General features: G+C 48.1%; 1 protein-coding gene across 1 annotated transcript in view; it reads left to right on the forward strand.

Moving 5' to 3' along the window:
* The window catches only part of ALDH16A1 (aldehyde dehydrogenase 16 family member A1), a 316,675-nt gene that overhangs the window by 241,955 nt on the left and 53,147 nt on the right, over positions 1 to 21,573 (forward strand). The window contains exon 16 of the mRNA XM_082274075.1: positions 20,913 to 21,038. Within this exon, the coding sequence (XP_082130201.1) occupies positions 20,913 to 21,038 (126 nt within the window). The remainder of the gene's footprint in view (positions 1 to 20,912; positions 21,039 to 21,573) is intronic.

Genomic DNA, 21,573 nt, shown 5'->3' on the forward strand with positions numbered 1-21,573 from the left:
CGCCCCTCTGTTTTTTTGAGTTGGGTTGGGTTAAATTCTCTAAAGACTGCTTTTATGACATAACTGATTTGCTGAGGCAGAGAGAGAGAGGGTATACCCTCTGGGACTGCCCCTAGGGTGTGGCCAGAGCATTTTATTTCCTGTCTAGTCCTACTCCTGTGGAGGCAACATAACCCGAAGGTGCTGTATCACCGAGGACTACGTCTGTCAATGAGCTAAGAGAAAAGGATTTTACGGTAAGATTTTACAAAAATCAATTTTTTAAAATGTATCTTGGGACCAACTCCCTGTGCTTCCTTTGGACCTCAACCTGATTTTCTCTGCCCTGCAGAAACCACCTTTCGAACCTATCAGGGATATCCCCTCCCCCTAGATGACCTCTCTTGTAAAGTGGCCTTTTCGGTTGCTGCCATATCCATCAGATGTGTCTCTGAGCTAGTAACTCTCTCTTGTAAGGAGCCATTCCTCATTATTCACAAAGACAAGGTAGTCCTACACCCAATACCATGTTTCACCTCAATGAAGACTTACTCCTCCCGAGAACACAAAGGGAATTTGCTATGTATTGCCTGGATGTAGTCAGAGCCATCAACATCTACGGCAAACCAACAGCTTCTACCAGAAAGGTGAATTCCTTGCTCTTCCCAACCTTCAGGACCTTAAAAGGGACATTCTGCTTCGCGTGATGGATAAGGCAACTTATAGTTACTTAGTTGCATAGTAGTTGAGGTTGAATAAAGACAACAGTCCATCCAGTTCAACCTGTGTAGGTGTGTGTGTCAGTGACAATATTCATTTCCTATATCCCTGAATATTGTGTTCTTTGAGATGCACATCCAAGAGTCTTTTAAAAGTATTGATACTCCCCGCTTATACCACCAATTGTGGAAGAGAGTTCCACATTCTTACCGCCCTGACAGTGAAAAACCCCTTACGCAGCTTAAGGTTAAACCGCTTCTTCTCTAATCTCATTGTGTGGCCACATGTGCTCTTACACTCTCTTAGACTAAATAGTTTATTTCCTATACTGGAATCGCCATTGCAGTATTTGTAAATCGCTATCATGTCCCTTCTCGCGTCTTTTCTCCAGGGAGAATAAATTAAGCGCTTGTGATTGCTCCTGGTAATTAAGGTCTTCCAATCCCATAATTAGTTTAGTTGCCCTTCTTTGGACTCTCTCCAGTTTCAGCACATCCCTTCTGAGGATTGGTGACCAGAACTGGACAGAATATTACAGATGTGGCCGGACCAGAGTTTTATAAAGTGGCAGGATTATAGTTGTATCTCCGGAATATATCCCCTTCTTTATGCATGCTAATATTCTGCCGGCTTTGCCAGCTGCAGCTTGACATTGCATGCTATTGCTTCGTTTATCTTCCAGTAGGACCCCCAGATCCTTCTCCATCCTTGATTCCCCTTCCAGGGCCCGACAACTGGCTGCACTAACGGCAGTCCTGGAGTCCTTGGTGTCCAAAGTGGATTTAGTCCTGGGCAAATGGGCTACCAAAAAGAGTCCCCCACCTTCACCTGCTTCCTCTGTCTCTTCAGATCCAGGGTGTAAATCGGCCACTGCGGATGCCAGTTACCCTTCAGGGGTCTACGTACACGCACCCCGTGTGCTCAGATAGTGAGGATGATTCCGCTGTTCCTCTAGCCGCACATGAAAAGGCACTAGTGGATGCCCTGATTGTATCGTGCGGGAAACCCTACATTTGGAAGATGCGATTAATGTAGCATCAGAGGCGTGGGTCACCTTTTTGGCACCCACAAGTCCTCCAAAGCGGCAAGGGTTTTCCCCTTTCCGGCTTTCTTTGATATTGTCGCAAAACAGTGGGGGTCCCCAAAACGCACCTTTGCAATCCCTAAGCGTTTGGCAATGTGATACCCTGATGAGGAGTCCTTCCTTAAAAAATGGATGGTACCTCCTGGACTCCCCGGTTTCCAGGTTGAATAAAGCAGCAATTATACCGGTAGAAGAGTCTCCAGTCTTCTCTGATCCGACTGATAGGAGGTCGGGGGCCTTGACCAGTTATATGTTCACTGTGGCTGGGTCGGCACTTAGGCCGGTGTTTACCATCACCCTGGTGTCGCAAGCTATGACTGAATGGGCAAAAGTTTTACGCCGGGACCTGGAGGAGAAACCGCTCCCTCCTGATTTTGTGGAGCTGGCAGATCAATTGGTCCAAGGGCTACAGTTCATCTGTGATGCCTCTTTGGATGTCGCTCTCTTGGTGGTAGCATGTCTGTCCCTGCAGTGGTCCTACAGTGCATTATCGGGCGGAAATGCTGGGCCGGGAACTAGGCTTCTAAGAAGACCTTGTCTGATCTTCTATTCGTGGGGGATCACCTGTTTGGAGCTTCCTTGGATGACATCATCAAAGGCCTCACAGGGGGAAAAAGTACTCTTCTTCCTCAGGCTTCCAAGGATAAGGAGTCCCGTCGCAGACGGGGACCTTCCTTTTCTGCTCACAAGCGACCTTTTCGTTCCTCAATGATCTCGGGACAAGGGATCAAAACCCTTCAGGGCCCCCAGTGGGGGTTCCAAGACGTTTTGGTTGGGAAAACTAGAGCGGGATCTGCCAAGCCTGTGGACAAAAAGTCCTCCACATGAAGGGGCGTCTTCACCCTTATCAGGGGTGGGGGGATGTCTTTGCTGTTTTCCGGACCTGTGGACCTTCTTAATTCAGGACACGTGGATCCATGAAGTCATTCGATCTGGCCACAAGATTGAGTTTCGATCATACCCGCCGGCAAGGTTCTTTCCTTCCAACCGGCACCTATCCCCAGATCGCCATGGGGCAGTGCAGCAGTTATTGTCCCGGTTCCGATGTCTGAGCGCTTTCAAGATTTCTATTCAAACCTGTTCACGGTTCCCACGAAGGAGGGCAAGGTGCGTCCAATTCTGGACCTCAAGGCACTGAACTGCTTTGTGCAGGTACAAAAGTTTCGAATGGAGTCAATTCACACGGTGGTAGCATCCCTACATCGCATCTATCGACATCAAGGACGCTTACCTTCACATTTCAATTTGTATCGCCCATCAGCGATTCCTCTGCTTTGCCATGGGCGAGGAGCATTATCAATTTGTGGCCTTACCCTTTGCTCTCGCCTCCGCTCCTCTGGTTTTCACAAAAGTGTTGGCCCCAGTTCTATCATTACTGCAACAGTGGGGGATCGTGATATTGGGGTACCTGGACGATCTGCTTTTGCGAGCAAAGCTTTCTACTGCCCTGTTGGCCAACTTTGAGATCACTCTGCAAATGCTGAGAAAGTTTGGTTGGATTCTGAATCTTCAGAAGTCTGCTCTGGTTCCGTCCACGCGCCTGGACTATTTGGGACTGACTCGGCCTTGGCGTGTTTCTCCCTCTGGCAAAACTTCAGAAGTTGCAGAAGGCAATTCAGCTTCTGCTGTCCAGCAGACGGTCATCTCTTTGGACTTGCATGCGCGTGCTGGGCCTGCTGATGGTGGCTACCTTCGAGGCGGTTCCCTTTGCACAGTGCCACACGAGATCTCTGCAAAAGGAGATTCTGGTGAAGTGGAACAAGGATCCTCAGTCTCTTGACAATCTGATTATGTTGAGGCAGAGAACAAGGGGGTCCCTGGCTTGGTGGCTTCACTCCCTGACACTGTCTGGAGAATGTTAGCCTATTCGGGTGGGGAGGCGTCCTCGGCATGGATTGTGCTAAAGGGGTCTGGACTCTGGGTGAGTTCAGGCTACCGATCAATGTACTGGAGCTCCGAGCGATCAGGTTTTGTCTGGATCATTGGACAGTTCGTCTCCAGGGATGTCTGGCACTGATTCAATCGGACAATGCCATGGCCATGGCCTATGTCAAGGGGGCACGAGAAGTGTTCTGGCGGCTCGGGAAGTAGCCAGCATTCTAAGGTGGGCAGAAAGATTAGTTCCAACTCCCTCTCTGCTGTACACATTCGAGGGGTGGAAAATTGGCAGGTGGACTATCTCAGTCGACAGGCATTGGACCAGGGTGAATAGTCACTTCATCCGGAGGTGTTCAGTCAGTTGTGTCTCTGGTGGGGGACTCCCGAGGTGGACTTGTTGGCCTCAACAGGACAGTTCAGAGGTTTTTGGCACGGTCTCGGGACCCTCTAACCGACGCCACAGATGCCCTTGTGGCTCCCTAGAATCATTATCATCTGATACACGCCTTTCCTCCTCTCAAACTTCTTCTGTGACTCCTGCGCAGGATGGAGGCAGAACGGATTCTTGTCATTTTAGTGACTCCAGACTAGCCTCACCGGTCTTGGTACGCCGATCTGGTATGGCTGGTCGCCGATGTTCCTTTGAGACTCCCTCTCAGGGAAGATCTACTGTCTCAAGGACCGATCTTCCATCCTGCTTTACAGTCGCTGGCTTTGTCTGTTAAAAGCCATGTGCTGAAGGATAAAGGATTGTTTGATTCGGTGATTCCTATGCTTTTAAAAGCTAGAAAATCTACTTCCAGAAAGATTTGCTAGTTCACACTTGCTCCTTTTCGGTGACTCGGATCTTGGCTTTCCTCCAGCAAGGGATCAAGCAATGTTTGGCCTTGAGTACTATCAAGGGCCACGTCTCGGCCTTGGCGATTTTCTTTCAACGTCCATTGGCCTCACACTTCTTGGTGCATAATTTTCTTCAAGGAGTGAGACATTTGGCTCCCCTGGTACGGTCTCCATTGCCGCTGTGGGACCTCAATTTGGTGTGGTCTCCCTTTGAAAATATTCGGGCCGTCAACTGAATCCCCAGATATGAGATACATGTAGGGTGCCAAGAAAAAGAAAATTGGTCTCTCAGGTGCTCAACAACATCCTCAGGCACTGAAATATTCAGGGCCATAGATTTTGCCACATTGACCTCCAGCTAAGACGCTCTACCAAAGTCCTTTAGCAATTTGAACACCTTAGAGGTTGTAGTAATAGGGCAGATTAAAAATAACAGAAGATCATCTGTGAACAAAGCGCATTTGTGTTCTTGGTCCCCACAACACCCCCCCCCCCCCCCCATGTCTGGGTCAGATCTAATCGCTATTGCCAGAGTTTTCGATGGTGATCGCAAAAATTAAAGGGAATAATGGGCAGCCCTACCTCGTACCTTGCACAATGAAGATATGGGAAGGAAATTGGCCCTGCAGACGAACTTGGGCCTGTGGAGAGGAGTACAAAGCCTTTAGGCTAGTAAGAAGCCAAGGTCCAAACCCCCAGACATCCAAGACCTGGAACATAAAGGACCAGGAAACCCTGTCGAAGGCCTTCTGTAAGTCTTTGGACAACAGGAACCCCTCCTGAGCTGGACCCCCGTCCCATTTGGGTCTAAGCAGAGATATGACGGTGATGGCATGACGAATCTAGTCAGGTTCCTGTCGCCCTGGGATGAACCCCACCTGATCCTTATGTATATATGACGCAAAAAAAAAACCCAATCGGTTAGTTAAGATTTTGGTCAGACGCTTTAGGTCATTATTAATTCAGGAAAATGGGCCTATAATTGCCAACCTCACCAGGGTACCTACTGGGCTTGGGGATAACAGTAATACAAGCCTTATTCAAATCTGAATCCAGGGAGCCCCCCTCTCATAGAGAATTTAAAAAACAGGGTTTTTGGAAAAAAAACGGGTTAGGTACGGGGATAACGTTGTCCCAAATTTCTTATAGTAAAGAGCAGAAAAAACGTCTGGACCCGGTGCAGAACCCGTCTTTGCATCCTTAATCACCCCCAAAGCTTCTTGTTCCACGATAGGTGCTTCCAGCTGGCCGCTATAAGCAGTAGTCCGCTTAGGTAAAGGAATGTCTTCCATGAAGGAGTCTACGACCTCCAAGGTCCCCTAAGAGTCTGACCGGTATAGTCGGGCATAGAAGTCCCTGAACTCCTCCATAATGTTTTGCGGGTTTTGGGTATAGCCCCCTTTAGCAGAGCGAAGCTTTAGCAGTGCATGGGAGCGATCCTAAGGGGTCAATTTAGATGCCAACATATGCCCAATTCTGTCACGCTGAAAGTAGAAATGGGCACCACTCCATCGTAAGCTCTTTTCAGCTCTGGTAGTCAGTGCCAAATTAAGGGCCATCCTGGTAGACTCGATTTTAGGTAGGGCTTCCCGATTGGGTCTAAGCTTGTATGCTTTGCACAATTGCTGTAAGTCAGAGTCGAGTCTCTCCAGGGCCAAGCCGCGTTCTCTCTATCTGGGTCGACATTTGAATTATCCCTATCGTCTATTGACAGACGCAGCTCCATATCTTCTTAGGCCATTGGGTTATGCTCCTCCCACCAGGAATAAGACACTAGGCAGGAAAAAGCTTTACCACGCCTATGGGGCTGTCCCTATAGGCATAACCCCACACACTCTGCTACAGCTTCCAGTTTGTTTCTGCGTAGTTTAGGAGTAGGACCTAGTTCCCTTCTTGGACTTCTGTCTTCGCTATATAAAAGAGACATTTTTGTTATGTTATTTTTATTTAATAGTTAAGAGTTCCTGGAGAACTACAAGCAACAGCCGGCTGAGGTTTCGGACTGGATAATCTAGATCCTTAAGGTCTCCTAGCCTGGCCAGCGAGCGTGAGCAGGTTATAGTCCAACACTAGGCCTACTCACGACAGAGCCCCGATGGATGGGGACGAGCCTGCGAGTGGACCGTCTCGCTGGGACGAGACGACCTGGAACACCCCGAGTCTCAACGTACCCCCCTGGCTGGCAGCACTCCAATCCCGGGTGGGAGGTGGTCTGTTTGGAGTGGCGCCCACCTGGTACCAAGGTATGGTGAGTAATGCTGTCCCTCCAATCCTCTGGCGGTCTTGGGGTGAGCGTGGGCCCCCTCCTGGGAATGGTCGGACCCTTGGGAGATCCCTTGGTTCCTCTTGCCTCTCAGACATACCAGTCCTTCCCTAGTAGGTTCCTACCTTTGGGGGCGGTAATATTACGGCCATTGCGGCATTCCTGCAGGGGAGGGGGACTGTCCTGGTGGGGTCTTTTCTTAAGGACCTTCCAATGCCACTTGTCTTGAACCCCCCTCGGGGGTCTGGGAGACCGCATTGGCGCGCCATGGGGGCCGCCATTTTACTGTAGATTCGTGCTAGTTATTTTCCATTGACAATGTATGGGCAGCCATTTTCTGTTCGTTACCCAAAGGAATGTATGGGGCGGACATTTTCTTGTAGTCCACATCACTGGACAGGCAGCAGGCATGGCACATTTGATCTAGCAATCACCCAGGCATTTTTTTCTGTTTCTATTTCCTGTGTGAGAACGTTTTTAATTTCTGTTTCACAGAACGTTCCAGCAAGCCTCCTGAGTGGTTGGGTAATGTTTTTGGGGTCCCCTGTAGGTTTTCCTTACTCTGCTATCTGATTGTACTGGATTGGAATTTGTGATACTGCTAGTGCGGCGGTGGGATCGCAATATGTGATCTTTTTAAAGTGACACTGCATTATTTTTAATCAGTAAAAAAAAAAATGGAGTCCCAGGACAATGTTTCACCTACAAACCCCCTCATTGCGGCTGCGGGACCCTCTGGGTCGCAGTCTCTGTCTGCTTTTACAGCAGTCCTGGAAAGCCTCGTGTCAAAGGTAGATTTTATGTTCAAAAGTATTGATAGCCGCAAATGTCCGCTGCCTTCACCTCCATCTGTGGTATCCTCAGATTCTGAGGCAGATATGGCTGCCATGGATGCTCCCCATCCTGATGGATCGGTGTCCTCTCATTCTGATGGTGAAGAGGACCTGTCCTCTTCAGCCACCACGCGGGAACGTGCATTGGTGGAGGCACTCATAGTTTCTGTGGGAAACTTTAAAAAAATGGCAGATGACTCTACAGCGTCAGGTACGCAGGTGTCTTTTGGCTCCCGCAAAGCCCAGAAGTCAGGTAAGGTGTCTCCTTGTCCCGGAGCTTTTTGACGATATTGTAAATGAACAATGGCGGCGCATCAAGCACTTGGTAGTGGCGCCCTTTAAACACTGTTATTCCTTTGCATAGGCGGTTTCCACGCAATGGGCCGTGCTACCAAAGATGGATCACCCATTTTCCAGATTGAATAAGTCTACTGTGGTTCCGGTGGAGGAATCCCTGGCTTTTACAGACCCTGTGGATAGACGGGTGGAGTCTCTGTCCCGCCATCTACACGTGTTGGCGGGTTCCATACTGAAATCAATCTTTGTGAACGTTCTGGTGTCACAGACGGTCACTGAATGGGTGAGGTTACTGAAGGGGAACTTAGAATCCCAACAGATTTTCTCGGCACTGATTGAGGTCCTGGACCAGATGGCTCAAGCCCTTGTGTTTGTGTGTGATGTGTCCTTGGATGCGACCCACCCTAGTGGCCAGGGTGTCTGCAGTGGGGATTGCCATTAGACGCATGGTGTGGTTAAAAAAACCTGGCCGACGGACCAGGCTTCGAAGAAGACCTTGACTGACCTTCCCTTTACGGGAGAGGGGTTGTTTGGATCTTCTCTGGATGAACTGATCTAAGGGCTTACGGGTGGGAAGAGTACTCTTCTCCCTCAATCCTCTAAGGGCAAGGCGCCACGTCATAGGTGGGGGCCTTCCTTCATTGCTCATAGGTGGCTTTTTCATACCTCCGAAAAAGGAAAGCCATTCAGGTCTTCTGGGGGTTCCAAGAAGCCATGGTCAGGTAAATCAAAGACCAGCCAGTCCGGTTCTGCAGACAAATCCTCGTTTGCATGAAGGGGTGCCCTCACCCGCTCCTGGGGTGGGGGGACGTCTTTGCTTCTTTCTGGAACCATGGACTTCCCTGATTCAGGACAAATGGGTTCACGAACTTATCCGATTAGGGTACAAGATCTAATTCCGGTCTCGACCGTCGGACAGGTTCTTCCCGTCCAATCTGCATCTGTCTCCAGACCGGTTAATCGGATCTACGAGAGGCGGTGCAAGATCTACTTCTACAAAACGTAATTGTGCTGGTTTCCTCTCAGGATACTTTCAAGGGTTTTATTCAAACCTGTTTACTGTGCCCAGAGAAGAGAGCAAGGTGAGTCCAATCCTGGATCTCAAGGCTCTGAACCTTTGTGCGGGTATAGAAGTTTCTGATAAAATCCATCCGCACGGTAGTGGCGTCCCTACACCAGGGAGACTTCTTAGCCTCCATAGATATCAAGGACACATATCTACACATTCCTATCTACGATGGGCATCAGCGGTTTCTTTGCTTTGGCGTAGCAGAGGAGCATTATCAATTTGTGGCGTTACCCTTTGGTCTCGCCTCCGCTCCCAGGGTTTTTACCAAGGTACTGGCCCCAGTGTTGGTATTGCTGCGCCAACGGGGGATTGTGGTACTGGGGTATCTGGACAATCTTCTATTGAGAGCGGACTCTTATTCAGCCCTTTTGGGCGATCAGTTGATAATTGTCAGAACCCTGCAAGAGTTTGGGTGGAATATCAATTTCAAGAAATCTGCCCTGATACCTTCATTGAGACTGGATTATCTGGGCCTGACTCCGCCTGATTTTGCCTTGGCGAGGGTCTTTCCTTCCCTGGACAAGCTACATAAATTGCAGGGGAGATTCGGTCGCTGTTGGCAAACAATCTGTCCTCTCTGCGGATTTGCATGCGGGCCTTGGGTCTGATGGTATCAACCTTCGAGGCAGTTCTATTTTCTCAGTTTCACACGAGACCTTTACAAAGGGAGATTCTTGTCAAATGAAACAAGGATCCGAAGTCCTTGGACAATTTGATTCAGTTGAGCCACAACACAAAGTCTGTTCTGGTGGCTTCAGTCGCCAGCACTAAGCCAGTGCAAGTCTTTCCTGCCGTTGTTTTGGACGGTGGTGACCACGGACACCAGCCTGTCGGGCTGGGGCAGGGTGCTGGGAAAGCTCTGTGGCCAAGGAATCTGGACAGTAGAAGAGTCAAAACTACCGATCAGTGTTTTGGAGCTCAGAGCAATAAAGCTTTGTCTGAGCCAATGGACAACTCGTCTGCGAGATTGTCGGGTTTGGATTCAATCGGACAATGCCACGGCTGTGGCTTATATCAATCAGGGAGGTGGCCGAGATTCTGGTTGGGCGGAAAAGTTTGTTCAATCCCTCTCTGCTGTACACATCCCAGGTGTGGATAATTGACAAGCGGATTACCTGAGCCTTCAGGGGTTGGATCAAGGGGAATGGTCCCTGCACCCGGAGGTGTTTCATCTCCTGTGTGTCCGGTGGAGGACACTCAAGGTCGATCTGCTTGCTTCTCGTCTCAACAGAAAGGTTCATAGCCGGGTCTCGGGATCCTCTGTCCGACGCCACAGATGCACTGGTGGCTCCTTGGGGTCGGTATCGACTGATTTACGCCTTTCGTCTGCTGAAACTCCTGCCGAGGCTTCTACGCAGGATAGAGGTGGAAGGGATTCCGGTCGTTCTGGTGGCCCCAGACTGGCCTTGCCGGTCTTGGTACGCAGACCTGGTAATTGGTTGATTGCCGATGATCCTTGGAGAATTAATCTCAGGGAGGATCTGGTGTCTCAAGGGCTGATCTTATATCCTGCTTTACAGTCGCTAGCTTTAACAACATGGCTGTTGAAAGCCAGGTGTTGAGAGATGGAGGTCTTTCTGACTCTGTGATTCCTACACTATTTAAGACCAGGAAGTCGACTTCCAGGAAGATCAATCATTGTACGTGGAAATCGTACATTTCATGGTGTGAATCACCGAAGGTGCACCCTCGATTGTTTTAAGTAGCTAGGGTCTTGGCCTTTCCACAAAAAGGGGTTGAACAGCGGTTGGCTTTGGGCACTATCAAAGGTCAAGTGTGGGCTTTGGCTATAAATTAACAACTCCCGCTAGCTACGCATGCCTTGATTCACACTTTTATTCAGGGAGTGCACCATATGGCTTCCCCAAGATGATCCCCGCTACCTCCGTGGGATCTAAATTTGGTATTATCTGTTCTTCAAAAGTCTCCTTTCGAGAACATTAGCGGGATTTCTCTGCTTTCTTTGTCTCAGAAAGTTGCCTTTTTGGTGGCTATCACTTCTGCAATTCAGAGTGTCTGAATTGGCAGCGTTGTCCTGCCGCTCCCCTTATTTGGTGGTCCACAAAGATAAGGTGGTACTCTGGCCTAATCTTTTCTTCCTAAGGTGGTTTCTGATTTTCATTTGAATGAAGACATTGCTGCCTTCACTCTGTCCCAAGTCCAAGCATCCCAAAAAAATTTCCTTGCATTCTTTGGATGTGGTTCGGGCGATCAGGGTTTACCTGGCGGCTACTGCGTCTTTCAGAGAATCAGATGTTTTTTGTCCTTACCATGGGACCTCGTAAAGGATTGGCTGCGTCTGCTGCGACCATATCCAGATGGATCAGGCAGACGGTTGTTCAGGCTTATGCATTGAAGGGTCAGGTTCCTCCTTTCCCTGTGAAGGCGCATTCTACTAGGGCGCTGAGTGCCTCTTGGGCTTTTCGCCATCAGGTGTCAGTGATGCAAGTTTGCAAGGTGGGAACTTGGTCGTCTGTGCATACGTTTACAAAATTCTACAAAGTAGATGTGTTGACATCCTCGGATGCCTCTTTTGACCGCAAGGTTTTGCAGGCTGCTGTTTAAAAGCAAACCTTTTTTGTTTGTTCTCTTTGAGGGTGTATGTTTTTTCTAGGTGAGCTCCAGTTCTTCTTGGTTGAGCTCTGTTACCTGGTTGGCTAATTTTAGCCTTTGGGGAATTACGCTCTTCTTTCCATTTTTTTCCCACCCCCTCATGCATATACTGCTTTGGGACTTCCCAATGGTCTAAGAAGATATGGAGCTGCGTCTGTCAATGGACGATAGAGAAAACTGGATTTTTGTACTTACTGTTTTCTCTAAAGTCCATTGACAGATGCAGCACTCACCCCTATACTTATAAGTGAAATTGGATTTTTGTCTTCTAAACACTGCTTGCAACGAAACTGGGAGCTGTAGCCGAGTGTGTGGGGTTATGCCTGCAGGGACAGCCCCATAGGCATAGTAAAGCTTTTTCCTGCCTAGTGTCCTATTCCTCATGGGGGGAGCATAACCCAATGGTCTAAGAAGATATGGAGCTGTGTCCAGAGAAAAGGATTTTAAAGTAAGTACAAAAATCCAGTTATTTTCCCCCGTATGGTAGCTTTGTGGGCTGCCCATAGTGTGGTTTGAGAATTTGCTAAATAGAACTTAGGAAACGTATTGTGTATAAATGAGGGCTTCTATATAGCGGGAAAGTGGTTTTCCTGGAGAAAAAATACATCTACCCTTTGTGAATGGTAGTATTTGAGGGCCTTGCAATGTTTTACAGGAAAATTCAATCCCTGAGTGTTGTGGCTAAAAACTTGTAAAACAGAAGAATTAACAGGGGCCGTAAATGCAGAACAGCAGAGAAGGATGCCCCCCTATAGGCTATAATTTACCACACCAGGGCAGAGAGAGGATGAAGAACCCATCAAAGCTCCCCAGACTCCATACCACGCAATACTGCACAGAGCATCTGACTCCAGAGTGGACCTAGAAAAATAAGAAAAAAGTAAGAAGGATATAGAAGAGAGAAAAGCAAGGACAAACAAAGAAGCAGTAAGCGAGGAGTGAGCTGGGACCAGCCCACATCCACCGCTCGCAAACAAGATTTTCGTGGCCATCAAATGGATGAACCGCATTCCGGGCCAACATGCAAAGTCGCAGACCATCGGGCCAGGTGGAGGTACACGTCTCCCCGAACCAGCCTTTTCACCACCAACCTATGCTAGGAAAATATTCAAATAACACATTAGCAGCTGTTATGAATGCAGGGAGCCCAGAGACCTGACTAGCAGGGGCCCCCATGGCCAATTAACCCCCCAGGCTACCCGAGACCCAAGCGAGGGCCCCCCAGCTCCCACATATCATCCCGGGTTGTCACCGGAGACCACATAACGCGGCCCCGTGAGACTCAGGAAGGCAAACATAAGAAAAAAGCATAACACTACAGAATAATGCAAATAAAAATCAACAGAAATAGGGGAACTGAAGTCTCCAGATTAAATCATCCAGAAGAGAAAAATTGGTCCCACAGTTGATCACCACAGAACGATAACTTGTAGCCTTCAGAGGAGCAGCTCAAGGTGGTGGCGAGTCCCTGTAACGGCGAGATCTTGCCTCTTGCCACAGAGTTGACATGGGGTGCAGAGGAGAGGGCCTTTTAGCTGGATTTGCCCCCACTTGCACAAGAGATATGGGGGGCTCATAAGAGGTGACCCCCAGTTAAAGCAAAAACTGTTCTCCCTCCGCCAAGGTCGGGAAGGTGTAGGACTTGTTCTGCATAGTAAAGGACAGTCTAAACGGGAATGCCCAGCGATATTTCACCCCCTTTTTGGAAAGAGCCAACAGGAGGGGCTTGAGGGCTCTTCTTCTTTGGATGATGTATGGAGACAAGTCCGAGAATCTGAACTTCATGGCCTTGGATGGAAAGGGAAGGAAAGGCTCAGGAGCACTTTTTTACCGCTTCCTTGACTTTATAATAGTGTTGCTTTACTATGATATTCCAGGGCAGACCATATGAGCGAGGCGGCTGCAGAGCTCTATGTGCTTTATACATCTCCAACTGACTTTCAGAAAGGGTGGGCAGCAAATCCCTCATAAATTCGTGGACCACCGCCGTGGTGTCCTTTACTGATTCAGGGAGCCCCCTGATCCTGAAGTTGTACTTTCTTCAGCGATTCTCCAGGTCATCAATCTTGGCCATTGCTACATCCAATTGCTCTTGAAGGGATTGAATACAGTTAGTATTCTGATTCGTTTGTGACACAGTAACATCCAATTTATGTTCGGCTTGCTATATACGGGTGCCCAAGCCTACAAGGTCAGCCCTTATGTCAGAGGTGATCTGAGCTGCATTTCTAGTAATCCTTGAATCCAGCATCTCTGAGAATTTGGTGAAAAGAGTCCATACATTCAGAGGCCAGGGCATTGGTAGCTAATGTAGGGTGAGCTGGGCTGTGAGGCTGCAGCTGTGAGAGCATTAGATCCTCCATAGTGCGGTCTATTAGGGACTTCTGTGGATGCAGGGGATGCTCCACCGCAGAGGGGGTCACACACCACAGAATCTTGTGTCCCCCTAGGGTCCTCCAGTTCTCCCAGCTGAGCAGCCGACCTGACTCCAGGTGTGGGAGCTGAAGGCCCGGGCGCCATCTTGGCTTTGTCGGCCAGGAGCCAGCTCTACCATCTGTGCCTCCAGGCATGATTGTGAGCGGGGGGGGACTTCTCCTCTTACCCGCAGTTATGGGGAGTGTGATCCGGGGTCTGTGGGCACTTTGGTGGCTGGTATTCTTGGCTCTTTTGAAATTCAGTGTCCTTATATTGCCCTTGTGTTTCCTACCGCTATGATTTATACTGAAACTGATTGACCTGTGGTCACTGTTTCCTAAGTTTCCCTGTATTTCTGTATCCGTGATCAGGTCAGTATTGTTGGTAATCAGTAGGTCTAGTACCACATTGTTTCTTGTCAGTGCGTTCACCATGTGACCCATGAAATTATCCTGCAAAACATTTAGGAACTGCCGAGCCTTGGACGAATGCGCGTTTTTTTCTGCCCTTTCTATATCTGGATAATTAAAGTCTCCCATTATGACATTTCCCATCCTTGCTGTGATAGGAATCCGCCTCCTCCCTCTGGTTTGGGGGCCTATAGCATACGCCCAATATTACTTCCCCATAGTGCCTTCCCTTTGAAGTTCTACCCATAGGGATTCTACCTCTTCCTTAGCTCTATTTGTGATGTCGTCCCTCATATTTACCTGGACACTGTTCTTAATATACAGACATAAACCTCCCCCTTTTCTACCTTCCCTATCTCTGCGATATAGGGAATACCCCTGAATGGTCGCCAGCCAGTCATGAGAGCTGTCAAACCAAGTCTCTAAAATGCCCACAAAATCTAAATCCTCCTGATACATTAGCAGTTCCAGCTCTCCCATCTTGTTGGCCAGGCTTCTAGCACTGGCATACAAATCTCTTAATTTTGTCCGGTTGCATACTATATCCTCATTCACTGTGATTACCCTACCGCTAGTGTCCCCATTACTGCCCGCTGAACCTTGCTCCCCGCTGGCTAATTCTACATCTGTACCCCCCCCCCCAATCACCAAGTTTAAAAGCCCCTCAAACTTGTTTGCCATCTTCTTTCCCAGTACAGCTGCACCCTCCCCATTTCGATGCAAACCGTCCCTACTAAAGAGCCGGTAGCCGACTGAGAAGTCGGCCCAGTTTTCCAGGAACCTGAAGCCCTCCTTACTACACCAGCTCCTCAGCCACTTATTTACTTCCCTAATCTCCCACTGCTCTGGCGTGGCTCGAGGTACAGGTAGTGTTTCTGAAAATACTACCTTAGAGGTCCTACTCCTCAATTTAGCTCCTAAGTCCCTGAAATAGTTTTTTACGTCTCTCCATCTCCTTCCGACTTTGTCATTCGTACCCACGTGTACCATGACAGCTGGGTCCTCCCCAGCCCCACCCAATAACCTGTCCACCAGATCCGTTATGGTAGTAGCAAGTAAATAAAGTAAAATAGGGATAAGGGAAGGAGCTGCATGGGCAGGTCTAAAGTGTGCACTGTTGGAACTTTCTTCCTAGAGAATTTCAAGGCATGTACATCAGAGGAAGCTTCCAATGTGCCCAGTCACATTTATGAATACATAGCTGGAAGAACTTCTGGGTACCGACAATGCTGAAGCACTGTGTAATTCAAAGGAAGCAAGAGAGTGCTGTTGGCTTATCACCAGCATTCACTGCATACAATGTGAACTGGCATGATAAACCGTTAGTTACTGGGTTTAGCAAAGGCTCTGACTTATAAACTCAATGTGAAAATATACAGAGAGTAAATACCTGCTTCCATTTTTTTCTTAGGCGCTGAGGTGCCATTTTGAATAAATTGCTGCACACACACACCTATACCTTGCATTGATTTGCATACAGTAGGTGTGAACAGGGCAGTCATCAAAATTTTTGGGGCCTCTTAAACACCTTTAGGCCTAAACCCTGACCCCCCCCCCCCAGGCCTGACCACTAATATTCTACTGGCTGTCCCACGGAATCTGCCCATTGGCCATACCATAAAGACCCCTCCCATGTCGTCGTCCTTCTCCATCCCATGTTCTCCTCGTCCACTCTCATCTGCCCAATCCCATTTCCTCTTCCTCCCCCCAGTCCCATCCATTCCACATCCTCCTCCTTCTGCAGTCCCATCGTCTCCATCCCATGTCTTCCTCCTACTCCAGTCAAAACTCCTCCATTTCCTCCATCCCATGTCCTCTTCCTCCCCCAGTCCCATCTCCTCCATTCTACATCCTTCCCTTTTTGCAGTCACATCTCCTCCATCCCAGGAAAAATGGGAATGCTTTAGAACAATATTAAGCAAAGGCATCTTGCAGTGCATTCCTATGGGGAATAAATTTAGAAGAGACAAAGCCAAACCTGGCTGGCTAAACCGTAGCGTTAAAAAACTTATTAGGGGAAAAAAATTGGCCTTCAAGAAATATAAATCAGAGGGCACTGTATCGGCCTTCCAGCAATACAAGGAGGAAAATAAGAAGTGTAAACACGAAATCAAGATGGCTAAAATCAACTTTGAGAGACAAATAGCGGAGGATAGTAAAAAAAACCCAAAGAAATTCTTTAAATATATCAACAGCAAAAAAACTAGGGCAGAGCATATTGCACACATAATTAGCGATGATGGGAGGATGGTTACAGAGGACACTGAAAAAGCAACCGTGCTGAATTCTTTTTTCTCGTCAGTCTTTACGCAGGAAAAGGAAGGGTACACTGACCATGACTGTATGGTTAGTAGTAATACACAGGACTTGCCACTATGGCTAACAGAGGGGGAAATCAGGGAAAGACTGGATAAACTTAACACAAACAAATCACCAGGCCCGGATGGCGTACATCCGAGAGTGCTCAAGGAACTCAGTATGGTTATATCTAGACCACTGTTCCTGATCTTTGCTGACAGTATTAGGACAGGAGATGTACCAGGGGATTGGAGGAAGGCTAACGTGATTCCGATATTCAAAAAGGGCCAGAGACATATCCCGGGAAATTATAGGCCTGTCAGTCTGACATCAATAATATGTAAACTTTTGGAGGGGATGATAAGGGACTATATCGTAGAGTATGCTAAAGATAACAACATCATCAGTAGTAACCAGCACGGGTTTACAAATGGGCGATCTTGTCAAACCAATCTCTTAGCATTCTACGAGGAAGTGAGCTGTGAGCTAGATAGGGGGAGACCAGTGGATGTGGTGTACTTGGATTTCGCTAAGGCGTTTGATACAGTTCCCCACAAGCGCTTAATTTATAAAATAAGGTCTGCAGGTATCGACAGCAGGGTTTGCTCTTGGATACGGAATTGGCTAAAAGGCCGTGTCCAAAGGGTAGTAATAAACAGCGCATACTCAGACTGGTCTGAGGTAGTAAGCGGGGTGCCCCAGGGCTCAGTCCTGGGACCAACCTTGTTCAATTTATTCATAAACAGCATTGAGGACGGGATCAGTAGTTCGTTATCAGTTTTTGCAGATGACACAAAATTGGCCAGGGCAATAACTGCACAGCATGAAGCAGATATCCTACAGAATGACCTGGACAAAATTACGGAGTGGGCAACGACATGGCAAATGAGGTTTAATGTGGAGAAGTGTAAGGTTTTGCACTTGGGGACCAAAAACATAAAAACACAATACACGTTAGGAGGGGAACCCTTGGGGGAATCAAAAATGGAGAAGGATCTGGGAGTCTTAGTTGATGATAGATTAGGCAACAGCATGCAATGCCAAGCGGCAGCTTCCAAAGCCAACAGAATATTAGCATGCATAAAGAAAGGGATGTATTCCAGAGATAAGACTATAATCCTTCCACTTTATAAAACTCTGGTCCGACCGCATCTGGAGTATTCTGTCCAGTTCTGGTCGCCAGTCCTCAGGAGGGATGTGTTGGAGCTGGAGAAAGTCCAGAGAAGGGCAACTAAACTGATTAGGGGGTTGGAGGACCTTACCTATGAAGAGCGGCTGCAATCGCTCGATTTATTTTCCCTGGAGAAAAGACGTCTGAGAGGGGACATGATAGCAATTTATAAATATCTTAATGGGGATCTCAGCTTAGAAGAAAAGCTGTTCATTCGAAGGAATTGCATGAGGACTCGAGGACATACAATGCGATTAGAGGAGAAGCGTTTTAACCTCAGGCAACGTGGGGGGTTCTTTACTGTTAGGGCTACAAGATTGTGGAATTGTCTACCACAAGAGGTGGTTTCTGCGGGTAGTATGGTGACTTTCAAAAGACTCTTAGACTTACATCTCAAGGATCAGGAGATTGAGGGCTATGTTAGATGATTACAGTCACACACACCTACACAGGTTGAACTGGATGGACTATTGTCTTTATTCAACCTCACCTACTATGTAACTATGTAACTATGTCTTCCTCCTACTCCAGTCCATACTCCTACATCCCATGTCCTCCATCCCATCTCATCCTACTCCAGTCCCATCCCATGTCCTCCTTCTCCTCCAGTCCCATGTCCTCCTTCTCCAGTCCCATGTCCTCCTCCTCCAGTCCCATGTCCTGCTTCTCCTCCAGTCCCATGTCCTCCTTCTCCTCCAGTCCCATGTCCTCCTTCTCCTCCAGTCCCATGTCCTCCTTCTCCTCCAGTCCCATGTCCCCCTCCTTCCCCAGTCCCATGTCCTCTTCCTCCTCCAGTCCCATCTCCTCCCTCTCCTCCAGTCCCATGTCCCCCTCCTTCCCCAGTCCCATGTCCTCCTCCAGTTCCATCTCCTCAATCTCTTGTCGTCCTCCTGCTCCAGTCTCATGTCCTCAATCTTTTGTCGTCGTCCTCCAGTCCCATGTCATCTTCCCCCCCTCCAGTCCCACCTCCTCTTCCTCCTCCGGTACCATCTCCTCTTCCTCCTCCGGTACCATCTCCTCTTCCTCCTCCGGTACCATCTCCTCTTCCTCCTCCGGTACCATCTCCTCTTCCTCCTCCAGTTCCATCGCCTCTACCTCCTCCAGTCCCATCTCCTTTTCTTCCTCCAGTCCCATCTCCTCATCTCTTGTCCTCCCCACACTCCAGTCCCATCTCCTCTCACGAAAGGTGGGGTGCAGTAGGACAGGCGGGGGGACAGTTTCACAGGTGGGGGCAGTGGGAGATGAGGGGGCCAGTGGGACAAGTGGGGGAACAGCGTCACAAGAGGGGGGGTAGTGGGACAGGTGGGGGAACAGCGTCACAGGAGGGGGTCAGTGGGACAGGTAGGGGACAGCATCGCAGGTGAGGGGCAGCGAGACAGGTGGCTGGCAGCGGGGAACAAGAGGGGGGCAGCATCACTCACACACACCTTAGGAAGCACCAGTCCTCCTAGCTCTCACCTGTTCTGCAGATCTGGTGCCAGAAGAGGTAGCGGGGTCCTTATCTCAGCTCCACTAAGATCTCTGGCAGCAGCTGCAACAAAGAATAGGGGAGCTCCTCCACCCTGGCCGCCTCCATGGGGCCCTCTGCAGACAACTGGCCTCACCCACACTGCACAGCTCAGCACACACTGCCGTTCCAGACCGGAGCCTGCCTGACAGGGGGCCCCAACGACTAATTGTACACACGTGGGATCTGCCCACCACTCCATCCTCCTCTGCATCATGGCAGTCGATCTGCTCAGACAACAGCTGCCCCGCTTTTTAAGACTGCTGGGGTTGGTGCCCATGGTTTGGGCCCTTTTAGGATGCCCAGGCTCCTTACTTGTATGTGGGCGCTCCCCCCCTCCCTGATTGTAGCCCTTGTTTTTTTCCAACAAATAGTTTTCTTTTGGTGGTATTTTATCACCTCTGTGGGTTTTTTTTTTTTTTTTTTTGCGCTATAAACAAAAAAAAATCAACAATTCTGAAAAAAAAAAAAACAATATTTTTCACATTCTGGTATATAACATTCCCAAAAAAGTATTTAAAAATCAAAAATTTTCATCGTTTTAGGCCAACTTGTATTCTGCTACATATTTTTGGTAAAAAAAATTGCAAAAAGTGTATTTTGATTGGTTTGAGCAAAAGTTATCACGTCTAATAACTAGGAGAAAGATTTGTCATTTTTATTTACATTTTTTTATTAGTAATGGCGGCGATCTGAGATTTTTTAGCGGGACTCCGACATTGCAGCGGAAAGATCGGACCCCTAACTGACATTTTTGACACTTTTGGGGGGACCAGTGACATTACTACAGTAATCAGTGTGAAAAATATGCACTGTTACTGTAATAATAACATTGGCAGGGAAGGGGTTAACCAAGGGGCGAGCAAAGGGTTAAGTGTGAGCCTAGGGGAGTGTTTACTAACTGTATGGGGGATGGGCCTGTGAAATGATCATAGAGACCTGTGATCCTATATAGCAGGATCACAGGTGCTCTGTAATAATTTCAAAGAGAACAACGGTCAGCTGTGTTTACATCAGCTGACCGTCGTCATCGTCGTCCTCAGCGGGGAGTGATCGCAGGGGCCTGGCGGCAGTTGCGGCTGCTAGCCCCTTGCATCGGCATCCCCGCTACCTAATAGGGGCAGCACGCGCTCACCCCCTCAGCACCACACGCGCGACTGACGTAGAGCTACGTCATTTCGCACAACCGAGCCAGCCTGCCACAGTAAAACTGCAGGGCAGTCGGCAAGTGGTTAAAGTATAATTAAAGACAAAACTTAATGACACATAAGAGTTGGATAGTAAAAGCTGTTTTTCAGCTGCAAAAAGTTATATTTCAGGCCGACTGGGCTTTCACTATCCCAGCTCTGTTTTTTTGTCATGTTGTTATGTAAGGTTACTGGTGGCTTCTTTGTTTTGTAAAAAAATGATTAGGCTTAGAACCACTTTAATTTTCCTCTCTGCCATGACCATAAAAGATTATATACAGCTCACAGCATTTATTATATAGATTGTGCTTTTTTCTTTGGTATTCATTATTTTTATTATTCATAAAGGTATTTGACACCTCAGACCTTCCAGGGGGAGTTGTGAATATTCTTACTGGTGGCCGTGACCATTTGACCAAATACCTAGTGGAGCATCAAGATGTACAAGCCGTGTGGTACTTTGGATCTGCACAGGTAAAATAATGACATCCATATGAATGTGTTCATGTAATGTCCATGTAGTTGGTCCTAATTCCACTTTGCACAATGAAGATTTTATACAAAACAAATGTGTCCTTGCTTAGCCACTGTTTAATACCTAAACTATTGGGTAGAAGAAGCCATATAGTAGGGATCGACCAATATAGTTTTTTTCGTTACTGATACCGATATTATGGCCATCGCATATCGGTATCGGCCGATATGGGTCGATATTTTGTACATCCTTTGTCAGGGTCCGAGACTAGTCTTCTTCTCCTCTAACCATTAGGTGGTGATGCTCATGTAAGGGTAAAAAGATGACACATAGCATAATTCCGTTTACAAATGTTATTGAATATGCCACTCACATATGTACAAATTAAAGATATAAGCAATTCCACATTAGCAGATCTGCTAGTAGATCGGTATCTCTCACCCACTTGCCGTAAGTGATACCCGGGTGATACCGCTCCATTCAGCATCCACTCAATACTGCTCTGTCTCTCACCCGCTCCATCTCCCACCCACC

The sequence above is a fragment of the Pelophylax lessonae genome (genome assembly GCF_965119305.1).
Source record: "Pelophylax lessonae genome assembly, chromosome: 12".
NCBI lineage: Eukaryota > Metazoa > Chordata > Amphibia > Anura > Ranidae > Pelophylax > Pelophylax lessonae.